The sequence below is a fragment of the Pelmatolapia mariae genome, linkage group LG7 (genome assembly GCF_036321145.2).
Source record: "Pelmatolapia mariae isolate MD_Pm_ZW linkage group LG7, Pm_UMD_F_2, whole genome shotgun sequence".
Classification (NCBI taxonomy): domain Eukaryota; kingdom Metazoa; phylum Chordata; class Actinopteri; order Cichliformes; family Cichlidae; genus Pelmatolapia; species Pelmatolapia mariae.
This window is the reverse complement of record NC_086233.1, coordinates 37,028,677-37,042,626: the sequence shown is the minus strand read 5'-3', so window position 1 is coordinate 37,042,626 and position 13,950 is coordinate 37,028,677. Positions and strand designations below refer to the sequence as shown.

The window sequence follows — 13,950 nt, the reverse complement described above, 5'->3', positions numbered from 1 at the left end:
GACGTAAAAGACGGATTTAATGCGACATGACCGTTCACACAGCAGTCGCTTTCTAAAATATCGGATATGTATCGGATTCAGTACCACATACGAAAGTGACCCAGATCGGATTTGAAAATATCGGATTTGTGCCGTTCACACTGTCATCTGGAGAAAGGAGTCACCTTAGTAGTGAATATTAACAAATTACAGCATTCTAGTCTTTTTTTTCTTCCAAACTTGAAAGGGCACAAAAGCATGCTCAGACTCTGCTCTCCTGTGTCCAGTAGTCCCAAACAAACATCTAAATTTAAAAATGAAAACTTTGCATATCGAGAGGATTCACTCTAAAAATTTGGTTTATTTTATTTAATTTACTGATTTTTTTTAATGAATATTTCTTTGAACTGAAAGAAGTTGTACAAAAGGTTTTAATGTGTGTGATATACGGTTTTTACCCATGTAAAAATGTGGTGATAAATATCCTTACATGGAATTTAGAGTTTGTACTACCATTTATCTTGCAGACAATGAGGTTGATGGTGACACAGTTGACTGCGGTCTTACTGAGACTATGGTTGCATACCTTTTCCAAGGATCCTTCAAAAAGCAGGTTAAATTCAACCAATTTGTGTCAAGGATGAAGGAATCTTCAGTGACGCTGACTCTACAGACTGTCTCTCCAGAAGACTGGCAACCATCTACTTCATCAACTTCAATAAGGTATTTTCTTATTTATAATGAAGTTAGTATGTCTGAAGCATACATGTTGGCCGTTATGCACTTTTAGGATTTAGTTAATATGATCATTGTTTCTACCATATGTATTGTTACTGTAGTGTTTTATACTTCAATTCATGCAATAAAAACAAACACTTAACTGTTTTCACAGCAATGAAAATACTTTGAGACTGCCAGCCTCTTTTGAAATTCCAAGATTTCCCAAAAATCTGCAACTAAAACTGGACAACAAAGAACTGTGCCATAAAAATCCAAGGGACAGACACACAATAATCAGAGTTCTATATGAAGCTGTGGCACAGTATACTATGTAAGTTAATCAGGGTAATGTTAGCTTGTTGCTTTAGAAAAAGCTGAATCTGTCATATTGAAAATAAACGCTACATTACTAAGAAACAATAACTGACACTTGATAAAGTTTGTTTGTCAGCAGTTGCTCTAACACTTATGTTTCTTCTGATATTACAGGTATCCCACAAATTCTGAATATGTGCAAGCTGTGAAGACGCTGGTAATGAAGTATCCTTTCCTCAAGGATTGTGAGGGAAATGGTTATGTAAGTTAAATTTAAAATTTGCATAAGGTTCCTTCAAGATTACAAAGTAAAAGTGAAGCTTTTTTCGATCTTGTTTTGTTAGTAAGACAATCTGTAGCCTCTCAGTAGGTTTGTATGAAGTATGTTTACTGATTCTTTGTTGGGTGTATTTTGTGTAGATTGTTTTTACAGTAACTTATGTTTCTGTTCAACAAGCACACATGGCATATGTCTTTGAGACGTAAATTCAAATCAGAGCGGGCACCACTAGTCGACAGTGAGGCAGTGAGGCGTTGTAAGGAGAAGTTTGGTTCTACCAGGAGAGGGCAGCCTAATAAATGTCAACGAACAAGTCAGAGAAATGTTTGTCAGGTTGGTGTGAGGGACATCTTGAGCTATAAAATGTTCTTGCATCTGTTATTACATCTAAAACTAAGGATTAGGGATGCAACTGTACCCCTTTTTTCAAACCGAAACAATACCAATACTTGGATTAGAGCACTTGCTAATACAAAGTACCAGTGCTAATACTTCTGCCTCACAAAAAATTATTAATTGGAAGGCGCTAAAAGAGGGTGAACTAGATTAAAAAAAACCAAAACATTTTAAATATGACTCCAAAACTAAAATTTCAAGTTAACAATTAAGATTTTATGTGAAATTATTTCAGAGTTTCCATATTTTAAATATTGGTTCATGGTATCGGTTAACTTTAACCGATACGAGTTCTTTGTGATGCACAGATCGTGTCAGCTCTAATTGTATATTTAGTCTTATGTTGGGTTTCTAATCTGTTTTGACTTTCTCTTCTCACTCGTGCTTTCTTTCAAGGGACCATGCGTCCAAGGAGAGGATTTATTATCCATAGACGCCCACTTAAAGGTCTTACAGTGCCAATATCAGAAGATGCAACCAGATACCATGGTGGTTCATAACCGTATGCAGCAAACGTTTGCTTGGCGGCAAAAAGAAATTGCAGATGGTATGCCTGTGGAGGATGTGTTGAAGAAGTACCCCTTCTTAGGGATGCCTACTGGTGTAAGTCAGAAAGCTGAATTGAACTTGGAAATAGCTGTCACATTTAACATGTTTATAGTAGTAAATTTTATTTGCCCTTGACCTTGCTTTCTTCATCTGTCCCTCTTTCCTTTTTTTGTATGTTCATGTAACTTCTTACAGTATTGTTGTTAAATTCTATAAAAAATTATTATGCAGCACCATACATAATTAATATCAACTTTAGATTATTTCATTTTCATACACTGTTATTTTGTACTGAAAATGAATTTTTTACTTGTAGCTGTGCAACGAACTCGGGTGGATCCAACCAACAACGGGTAATGTAAGCCAGCGATTTCGTGAAGGGCTCTCATGTGTTGCAGCAAAGGTGATTGACCTTACACGAGGGAAAACCCCACTCTACCAGCTCTACCTTGATGCAAGAGAGGAGGCTCTCACTGATGACCTACCAGGTATTTGCTTTTTTTTTTTTTAACTTCAAGGCTTCCATTTTATATAATTTTTATAGGTAACTGGAAATGCCAGATAAAATGCATGGGTGATCTTGTGGTTTTTTTTTTTGTTTTTTTGGCAGATCTTGACACAAGGGCTGCACTTTTATTCCTGCCATACGTCTTCAAGGAGAAACTGGATCTCTTTGTCATACTTGGAGAGGTGTGTGTATTAAAATATTTAGTCTATATAAAAGGAAAACAAATGTATCTTTTGTGAAGAGACTAAGATATTGCTTTCCTCTACCTTCTCTTTTGACTTCAAAGGTTCATCCTAAAACCCCCTATCCAACTGTTCAGCTACTTCATGAAGACTGGAAACCAGTGTTCTCCAGAAGCGCTCCAAACATTGTGAAGTTGGATGGCAGTGAAGTGTGCAGAACCTCGTGTATTTTTGAAGGAATCATCTCTTCTTTCTGCTTGTATTTTGTCTTCAACCTTGCTTACCCAAAACATCTGAAGAACACCCTGATTTTTCTCCAAAAGTACATTGTGAAAATAGATGAGGGTGAGGACCGGCCTCTGCCAATCACAGTCACCAGACAAATAAATCTTCTGTATTGACCACCATGCCTCAGCCATATCAGTGCTCCAAATGTGGCAGAAGAACCTTTAGTTTGACAAAGCTTATTCAGCACATAGGACTTATTCATTCCCATGATGCCAATTTTGATATAACTTGTGGACTCAGTGACTGCTGTTCTTCCTTCAAAAAATATGAATCTTTCAGACGACATGTGTATAGGAAACACAGAGAACAGGTGTTGTGTCCCCATAAAGACTTAGATGAAAATGAGCAGGGGTAGTCAGTCCACACCCAAATGAATTTGCAAATGACATAACTGAAAATATTGAAACCCCTCCATCCTGGGATGAATTTTTGATAAATTTCAGAGACAATCTTTTCAAGTTCATTCTTAAGTGCAGAGAGAAAAATTCTTTACCAGTCTCTGTTCAGGAAGAAATTGTGGAAGACGTAAATTTTCTGATGTGTTTTTTCAAGGAGAACTACGATGCTTTTATAGCATATCATTTAGAGAAAATGGGTCTTGACGTGTCTTTGTGTCCAGAGCTTAAAAATGTCCTGCATTCAAATGAATTTTTTGAGAAGGCTTCAACAGCTATTCGATCTCCTTATTTGGTCAAAGAACATTGCAAATCAAAGCTCAACATGACAGAGCCTGTTCATTGCAAATTAAGAGACTCTGTGGGTCATACAGTTGGCTCGTATTCATATGTGCCTGTTGATAAGGTGCTAAAAAATTATCTTTCTCATGAAGACATACAAGATCACATTTTTTCAAGTGGCAATTCGGAAACTGATGAATTTCTAACAGATTACTCTGATGGAGAAATCTTCAGACATTATTAATTCTTCAAGGATAACCCAAATGCACTGCGACTCCATTTTTATGAGGATGAATTTGAAGTACTTAATCCCCTAGGATCTAAACGATCCAAACACAAACTTAGTGCATTTTATTACACTGTAGGCAATTTGGACAAAAGGTACACTTCTCAGCAGAGACACATTCATCTAGCGTTATTGGTACGCTATTCTTTCGTTAAGCGGTGTGGTTGGCATGTTATCCTTAAACCTTTGCTTGATGATTTGGAAAAACTTTCCACTGATGGCTTTACTTTTACCATTGATAAAACTGAACACACTATTCATGCTGCTCTTGCAACTTTATCTTGTGATAATTTATCAGCTCACATGATTGGTGGTTTTTCTATGTCATTTAACACTGGTAGAATTTGTCGGTATTGCATGGCTTCTTATGAAGATATGAAACAATCCTTTGAGGAAGAAAGCTTTGTTTTAAGAACATCAGAGGTTCACCAGTATCATCTTGCACGAATCCAAGAATTTCCGGATGATAAAACAATATATGGTGTAAATAGTTCATGTCCTTTTGACAGACTGAGTTATTTCAGTGTTACGCAAGCTTTACCACCTGATGTAATGCATGATCTGTTGGAAGGTGTAGTTCCTCTAGTTATGAAACTAGTGATTTGTAAAGCCCACACTGAGAAGCATATTACAATTAGAGAGATCAATGAAGAATTGCAAAAAATGCCCATTGGTCAGAATGACAAAACAAACAAACCAGTACAGTTATCAGAGAGACTTCAGAGTGTTGGTATTGTTGGATCAGCATCTCAAAAGTGGTGCCTGTTCAGATTGCTGCCATTTCTGATGGCAGACCGTGTGCCACCTAATTGTAAATATTGGCATGTTTTTCTTCTATGTCGTGAAATAACAGAGATTGTAATGGCTAAAAAAGTGCGAAAAGAGAATATTTTATTGTTGAAGTTGCTTGTCCATGAGTTTCTCACAAAACTAAAAAGTGTATTTGGGGATGTAATTACACCAAAGTGTCATTATTTAATCCACTATGCAAGACTGATTGAAATGTTCGGCCCTCTACGTTTGTTATGGTGTATGAGATTTGAAAGTAAGCACCAGTATTTCAAAACGTTGTCCCGCAATTGTAGAAATTTTATGAACATTGCTACAACTTTGAGCAACAGACATCAGTTCAGACAGTGCTGGGAGTTTTCTAACAAAAGTTTACTTGGTGAATTTGAAAATGTTTTTGGAAAAAGTGTGACTACACCATTTTTGTCATTACCACTGGAACTGCAACAAGCACTGACAGTCTATTGTGGCTTTTCTGAAGTTGATAGTGCTAAGAAAGCTTTCCAGCGTGTGTCAGAAGTAATTGTGAACAGTGTCAAATACTGTGTAAGAGATGTGTTTGTCATTGATGTACTGCATTCAGAGAAGATTCCTCTGTTCTGGCAAATTAAGTACATATTTAATATTGACACAATGTGGGTCTTTTGTGGAAAAATTCTCATTCCTCTGTTATATGACAACCATTTTCATTCATACAGTGTTAGAGTTGATAGTGAATGGACGTTGCTAAAACCTGGACAGGAAATTGATGTTGCAGCTTATGACACATACTCTGTTGATAACAGTTTGTATGTAACAGTTAAGCAATGTATTTAAGAAGGTAATAAATGTGACAAGTATTTTTGACTTTGTATCTTCAATTTTTCAAATCTTGAGAGGAAAAATATAGGAAATCTGTGTGTAGATACTGAACCTTTAGAAAGACATTTTTGTACTTCTTTTAAGGGTTCTTTTTTGTACTTTATACTAAGGGTACAACTTTTCCCTTTAAAGTACAGGTTTGACGTGTAAAAGGTACAAATTACAAGGGTACAAATCAGTACCCACAGTTTAGGGTACAGAACGGTACCTTAGAGGGTACCACCCCAGTGACAAGACATTGTACCCCTATAGGTACATTTCTGTACTTTAATTTCTGAGTGTGAATGACGCTTCAAGACGCATTTTTCGAAGCTGCATAGAAGCTTCCAGTTCTGCTTGCTGCAACTTCAGATCATTCTCCTTATCCACAAATGCTGCTTCAGCCTTAGCTGCCTCAGCTTCTGCACGTGCTTGTGCGGCGGCTGCCTTACTTGCAGCTGAACTCCTGGAATGCCTGGAGGAGCCAGATATATTAGATCTGGTTTTCATTGATGCGCTGGTTCTCTGTGACATGTTGCTGTCGATTGGATTTTGTCAACATTTGCAGCTGAATCTTAGAGCTGAGCTGTTTTTGGAGGATAGCTCTATTTGCTGTCCAGTTCCTCACGAGACTGGTCTTTGAGAGGATGTCGTTTTACTGTAATGTCCTCTGCCTCTAACGCCTTGCTAGAGTCGACATTCAGACTAAACTCCTCTTCAAAATGACCACGCAGACAAGAGGGTTTGACTTCACTCCCTTTACTTAGGCCAGTTGAAGTAGGGTAAAACTGAGAAACAACATGAAATGCTCTTAGAAATCATAGATGAGGACAAACACAATAACAGTACAAATGACTTGTTTAGCCAAAAAGCGTTAGCAAATCCTCTCTCTACCATCATTTCTATTAAGCAAACACTGCAATCACATTTCTTCAAGTAGATTTTGTTCATTAGTAAGGATGGAACAGAATTACATACTGACAATGCCCTTAAAGACCATCTTAAGGGAGACAGTTGTCACTACAGCAGAGAACAGGAGAACAGGAGAAGTCTTTTCCCCAAACAATAGCATGCACTTTCTGATGACATCATAGAACAGAGACAGATTTGCGCACGTTACACCAGGTCATGCCAGAAGGAGGCACTAAAGAGCAACTTTCTCAGGGAAAATCTATTTAAACAGAACACAGTTACATGGTGACAGAACAGTCTGTATCCTAATAAATTAGTTTTAAAAAGTTAATGAATTTTTCTCCAAATCCAAGAGTTTTTGAGGTACGGATCATAAATCAGTGCTCAGTGGTGTCGAAGGCTTTAAAAAAGTCAAGAAATAAAATAAATCCTTCATCTTCTATTAAATCATTATGTTCTAAAAGATCAAGTCTGATATTATTATGGACAGAGCGACCTCTAATAAACCCAGACTGTGTTTCCAAATTAATATTAGTAATACCAGTTTTTAATCTATTTGCATAAATGACCTAACATGATGTAAAATTTTATAGTTGTTATTTAGAAGCGTAATTGGATAGAGAATATTGATTAATTTGGGTTTTTTTTCAGGCTTTGGCATAAGTGTAATGATCCTCTGCTTCATGGTAGTTGTAAGAGTTTGTGTTTCCACTATTTTCTTCACGAGATGGAGAAACAAACCCTTGAGTTGATTTCAAAAATGATAATAAAAAAAAAATTACTCGTGAGACCATCCAATCCAGATGATTTATCCAAAGATAAACATTTCATTGCTTTTTCTGCTTCTTCTGTTGTGAAGTCTGCATCACATGTATTCTGGAAGTTCACGTCCACACAGGGTACCCAACCCTTTAATCCCTGTAGGTCATTCTGTGGGTGGAAGGTGGGATGATGTCACGTTTACATTCAGGTTTCTGCGGCTCAGTGGATAATCAACTGTTCCCTGTCCCGATGACAAACTCCGTTTCCTCCGCCGTTGGAGGAAACGTTGTTTGAAGGTCGTCTGCCGGTTCCTGCAGACGGTGATCGGCGCCATCAGTGGAGAAACTGTCATGCCTGGTTGATGATGATTGAGGTGTCCTGCTGCTGCAGATAATAATCAATAATCAGTAAACCCCCAAGCCCCACTGTGACGTGACCAACGCGTCTGTGTATGTGTGCGCGCGCGTTGGTTAAAGTTGCTGCTCGGGGTAAAAGTGTTGAGAAGAATTACAGTCTAACTCAGAACAGCAGGGGAAGCCAGTGAGCAGCCGTCATTAGCTGAGTACGTTTAATCAGGTTTTTATGCTGCGTCTGTTTGTAGGTTTGAAGGTGAACAGGTGGAAGAACCCACACTGAGTCAGTGAGATCCAGATGTTCACCTGGGCAGATGTTCAGCAGCCGCCTGGTCAGCGGTTTACCCTCGGAGAAGGCATCAGAGAGACTTTGTGATGTTGGAGGTCTGCAGCTATCGATTATTTTGGTAATGAAGTAATTGGATAAGGAACACTTTTGTCTTCTTAATGAGGAATAATAAACATTAAAAGGAGAAAAAAAACCAGAATGAACTGCTCTTTTTTTCTATTTTAAAAATGGCAATGTTTTAAAGTTTAACTGTAAACAATATCTATGAAAAATTGTTTTAATTTTAATCTATGTTTCAGATTAAAATTTAATTTAATTAAACATCGACTTAAATGCAAAATATATAATAAGATATATATCCAACCTTAACTAGGCCATTAAAATGTACCTTTTCTCTTCTTGGAAGGCTTTCTTATGTTAATAGGAGGCAAGTTTCTGTTGTGATGGTGTAGACATGAATAATTCAGTGTTTAACCTAAAATCCTTCAGGTCAGTAGCTCACAGTTCTACTAGCTCACATTAATTTTTATTGTCTTGTGAAAAAAGCTTTTATTTTTTAGGTTTTTCAAAACAATACAATATTATATATTTTTTCCACTTTCAATCTGAAAAATGTTACAAAGCCTTCAAATTAATCTGGTCTAGTACACCCCACACCCTCCCTTAGACTCACCCTTGTTCGCTTCCATTTAAAATATGGTGGCTCTATGATTTAAACATGTATCAGACTAAGTTCACAGCTCATCTCCAGATTTCAATAAAACTTCTGGAACAGATTTGTCTCTGTGTGAAACAAACTGTGTCAAAGTTTGTTGGTCGGGCGCTTTGACGAAGGACTCCTGCAGCTGTCTCTCAGTAAAGGGTTTAATGGTGGTCACAGGAACAGCTGCTGTTTTCTTTCACTCTGCCTGAGCTCCGCCTCTTTGCTCTTTGGTGTGTAAACAGACTTTGCCTCCACGTTAAACTGTGCCAGCGTCCTCACCACTGCCACTGTGGTGTTCTCAGTGTTTCTGTGTAAAACTGAATTACTCGATAAATCGTTTCAGGCTAAGTCTTCCACATGGCTCATTATTTTTAAATTATTTATTCTTATTTTGTTTTTATTTTAAAATGAAATTTTCCATTATTAGTTTCTTTACAGAGAGTCCTGTGTGACCCAACCAACGCACACACTGTGTGTGGGTCGCACACAGGACATCAGTCAGCTGACAGTCATGCTCTGCAGTCACACTGAGGTCAAAGGTTAGTTTGGAGCAGAGAATATAGCGATCAAAGTGGAACAACTCTGCTGGGAAGACCAAGTACAGTCACAGCTGTGAACGGGTGACAGGAAGTGCTCCCAGCTAAAAACCCTAAAGTCAGACTTAAGCCCAGCTTTGCTACCATCTCAAGACGACTCATTCATCATCTTTTTCGTCCTGTAATGACAACGAGGAGGTGGAGGACTGCTGAACGCGCCGGAGAACACCTGAGCTGCAGCCATTCCTGTCCTCGGTCGTGTTAAAAGTACCTGCACTCACCTGCTGTAGTTGAGTGTGAAGGTGAGTGGGGTCAGGGCTACATCTCTGCTGTTAACCTCAGGATCTGATCACTTCCTGTTTGTGTGATGCTGTCTGAATAAAGAGTTTGTTTGTTTTCTTCCATAAATTACAAACAAAAAAACCCCACAAACTGACCACACAGCTGCTCTCAGATTTATTTCTAACTTGACCAGTATCAAGTTTACAAAAGTGACCTCATCACAAATAAAGTTACATGTCAGATGCACCAAGCAGCACGAACACCATACGGATCCACCTAAAGCTCTTTAACAAGTAAGGCACCTGAAAACGGCTTCAACACAGCACGGGAATCAAGATGTGATGAGATCATCACAGGGAACCAGCATGAGATATCAGCGCCCTCTGCTGAGGTCATGCTGTTGCCATCTTTTTATACAGTCTGGAATGTGTGTGGGTCGACCCGAGCTTACGTTAGGGTCTGTGCCGATGTACGGTGATGTCATCAGGAAACTGTGGGCTTAAAAAAAAAAAAAAAAAAAAAAATAATTAAATCAAGAAGGAAAAAACAACAACAAAAAAACCCCCCAAAAAACATGAACATTTTGCTCAGAAACCACAGACGCAGCCAGCACGTGGGCTGCGTGACAGTGTTTATTCAGCCCAACATTTTAATTTTGTAGAAGTTTTATCTTCTTCCTGTTTATTTTCTTCCCTGAACTTTTCACTGTTTTACTGAAGCTCTTTCTGACCTCCGCACTTAGACATTCCACCTGACCTCAGGTTATAGTGAAGCCGAGCAGCGGGACGCACCTGTGCTACCTGCTCTGAGTCTACAGGTCGTAGACATCGACGTGAGCACCGGAGGTGTAGCTGTCCTCCAGAAGCAGCTTCATCAGCTTGGCGCAGGACGCCTCACAGCTCAGCAGCTTGCCTTCGGCGAACTGGTCACTGAACAACTTCCTGATGCCGGGGTCAGCTGACCTGGAGCGAGCCTCCACCTGCATGGCTGTATCCAGTGGTCCTGGGGCGGTCACAAAACAAGAAGTGATGTCATGGACAGCATGAAGCCTGCTACTGCTCAGCATGGCTAATTAATCATTATGACAGATTTCTTCAGCTTGGTCTGGTATGGCAGGCCAGAGAGGTCAAAACTAAACTGCTTTCAAAAAAACAAAAAAAAACAGACCACATTTAAAAATATTTAAAACTTATTTTAAAATTTTAATTTTGTCCTTTTTCACAATGAATTCATTTTATTTTGTTTACAGTCTTAATTTTATTTTTATTTTTTTTTACTATTCAGCTAAAAGCCATGGAAGTATTTTATTAACCCCACATTCGTAATCTGTGTCCTCACATCCCTTAGTTTGATTTGAATTTGACCCTTTCAGCCCTCCATACTCACATCTGAAGTATTTTGCCTTCAGTGAGCTTCGTGTCTTTACAAGGAAAACCGAACCAGCTCAGCAGGCCACACCCCCTGTCTCACCTGGTGAATAGCTGAGCACCCGGACGTCCGGCTCCTCCAGTGCCAGCACCTGGAACATCATGTCCCGGGCAGCCTTCCCAGTGCAGTAGAGGGCCCAGGATGGGAAAGGCTTGATGGCGCAGAGTGAGCTGATGTTCACCACGGTGCGCCTCAGACCTGGGCGCTGCGGGAATGCCTGCAGCACCCGGGCGGTGAGGCACCAGGCGGAGCTCACGTTCAGCGACAGGTACGAGTCCACCTCGGCGAGGTCGCTGAAACTCACAGCGAAGCGTGACACGTCACCCAGAGAGGCTGGAGGGGGTGAGGTCATGAAGGTCAGAGGTGAAACCAGCATGAGTCACAGAGGTTTAAAGAGTTCATGCATTAAAACATCAGGAAGCAGAAACATTAAAATTCATTTGGATTATTTCGGATTTTTTTTTAATTTAAAAAAAAAAAAAAAAAAAAAAAAAAAAAAAGCAAACAAAATCAATAACGACATGTTCAAAAAAGTGATTAGGAAGAAGCAAAAACTTACAGAATCCCCCCAACATTCCACCCTTTAGCATCCAGTAATCATTACTTCCTGATTATTCCCCATCCCATCATAGCCCAGTAACACACACACACACACACACACACACACACACACACACACACAGTCGTCCTCCCTGAATTTGGCTCCTCACTGGAGGTTTGAATTCCATTCCCTCACATTTAAAGCATTCATGAAATATTAACTACAAACAGATACAAACGTGTCGGTCACGTCATCTAAACCGCAGACCACAGAAGAAGAACTTCACTTCCAAAAACAAACATTTAATTTATAAAACTGATTTTTTTTTCTTCCAAGTCACTGAGCTAATTTACCACAGGCAGCGAGACAGGCTGCGCATCTGATTGGACGAAGTGAGGGCGTTACAGGTGCCTCCTCTTCAGACATCACTGAGCAGCACAGCCGTGTAATAATAATAATAATAATAATAATAATAATAATGATGACTTTCTGCCAAACACACACTAAACATACGTGACGCCACGCAGCCCGTCCTCACCTGCGTTGTTGACCAGCATCACGTGATCCACCTGCTCGATAAGCGCGTCTTTCGCGGCTCTGATAATTACTTCCAGCCCCTCCGTCCGACCCACGTCAGCCACTACGCTCTCCACCCTGAGCCCGGCTCGGCCCGCCTCTGAGGCGGCCAGCTCTGCTCGCACAGCATGGAGGTCCTCACCGGAGCGAGCCGCCAGCACAAGTCCGGAGCCCGGCGTCACCAGCCGTGACAGCTCCCGGGCCACTTCCCGGCCGAAGCCCCTGGAGGCCCCGGTGATGATGCACAGCGCTCGGCCCAGACTCGCAGACTCCGCAGAAGACATTATGGTGATGATGATTGATGATGATGATTCTTCTTCTCCTGGGCTTATATGGCTTCAGTCCGGCGGCACTCTGGCGCCACCTCTCGGCTTCATCTGTCTGCACCTTGAAAGAGCTCATTCAGTGAGGCGCGTGATTCCCGCCCCCCCCCCTCCCCCCCCCACACACACACGATGACCCGGAGTCAGAGTTATGAAAGACACGAAGCTGAACATCATAAGATCATATATGAACGGAGTGCTGAACACAAGCTCACGTTTTTAAAGTTTCACAATTATTGAAATTATTATTATTACACATTTCCAGGTTTTAATTCTCTGTTGTGTTGACCTGGTTCTGTACAAGCAAGAAAGGGTGAAATGAAGGAACAGAAGAAGAAGATGAGGGGTTGTTTAATTCTTTAGCTGCCGATGGTTCACACACACACACACACACACACACACACACACACACACACACACACACACACACACACACACACACACACACACACACGGAGTTTCACAGTGCAACACCCTGTCAAACTATGGTCTGTATGATGAGTATGATGGCGGCTAGTTGCAGTCCAAGATGAATGTAAACAGCTGCAAAACTAACTTTTAGTCTGTATTTGTGACTGAGTAAATAAAACAGAGACAGAGCAGTGGCCGGGCTCTGTGTGTGGACGTGCTGCAGTGTGTTGAAGCACAGGAAACAGGTATATGAACGGCTATGGACCAAACCTGTCAGTCACAGGTTGCCCCACCCCAAATCCTACCCGCACTTTCTGTTCCTCTCTGACACAGGTGGGATCTGCTTTCAAAAGAAACTTCCTGTTTTTTTCAGGCTTTAAGCAGCAACTGAGTCCAGAAACAGCTTACTGAGGTCATAGGTTAGCTGAGCAGGACGCTCATTACCTCATAAATTTCAGAGGAGTTGCTTCCTGCTGGACGTTAGGGAGAGTAGGTCAGGGGAGGTCAGTTCATCTTCTGTATACAGGCTTTAGGCCCACACTCAGCAGCTCCAGTGGGAAACATCCCTTTTAGTTTGGATTTATTACGAGACTCGAGCCGGTGACTGAAGGACTGCAGACTTATCTTCTGAAGTATGGACGGAGCTTTAATCCAGGAGTTTAATCAGATCCTGCATCCTCTCTGATGGCCAGCAGGGGGAAACAGGAAGTTTATTTTGAAAGTGACCAATCAGAGTCAGAGAGCAGCAGGAACGAGGAGAGGGTTTATATACTTCCTCAGGCCAAATTTTTTAAATATTTATTAAATATTTATTCATACAGTGCTTTATTCTAATGATAATGAGAGTCGGTGTAACGAGGGCCACACAACACTTTACAACACACCCAGCAGCAGTTAAGAAGCATTTAGCAGAAAGCCAAAAATATGCCACAGATGAAGGTTTGTGGGATGTTTTTATAGTTGTTATAGCTGCTGGCTGCTCGTCCTGATTAGTTACGAGCTTCCTCATGATCGTCAGTTTGTGT

The 13,950-nt window shown here is 40.4% G+C and overlaps 2 protein-coding genes across 2 annotated transcripts; one reads left to right on the top strand and one right to left on the bottom strand.

The window, feature by feature from the left end:
• The first annotated feature begins 1,026 nt into the window (after positions 1–1,026).
• LOC134632236 (sterile alpha motif domain-containing protein 3-like) lies at positions 1,027–3,454 on the top strand. The gene is made up of 6 exons (XM_063480891.1): positions 1,027–1,030; positions 1,189–1,276; positions 2,087–2,293; positions 2,556–2,727; positions 2,850–2,929; positions 3,034–3,454. Coding segments are annotated over exons 1-6 (846 nt in total). The 5' UTR covers positions 1,027–1,028; the 3' UTR covers positions 3,331–3,454.
• A 5,024-nt stretch (positions 3,455–8,478) lies between these two features.
• On the bottom strand, positions 8,479–12,518 carry LOC134632235 (sepiapterin reductase-like). Its single transcript, XM_063480890.1, has 4 exons — positions 12,154–12,518; positions 11,117–11,407; positions 10,438–10,648; positions 8,479–10,144 (listed from the first exon to the last, which is right to left on the bottom strand). Exons 1-3 carry the CDS (start codon positions 12,473–12,475, stop codon positions 10,458–10,460), a joined length of 804 nt encoding a protein of 267 aa, XP_063336960.1. The 5' UTR covers positions 12,476–12,518; the 3' UTR covers positions 8,479–10,144; positions 10,438–10,457.
• Between the last annotated feature and the right edge of the window lie 1,432 nt (positions 12,519–13,950).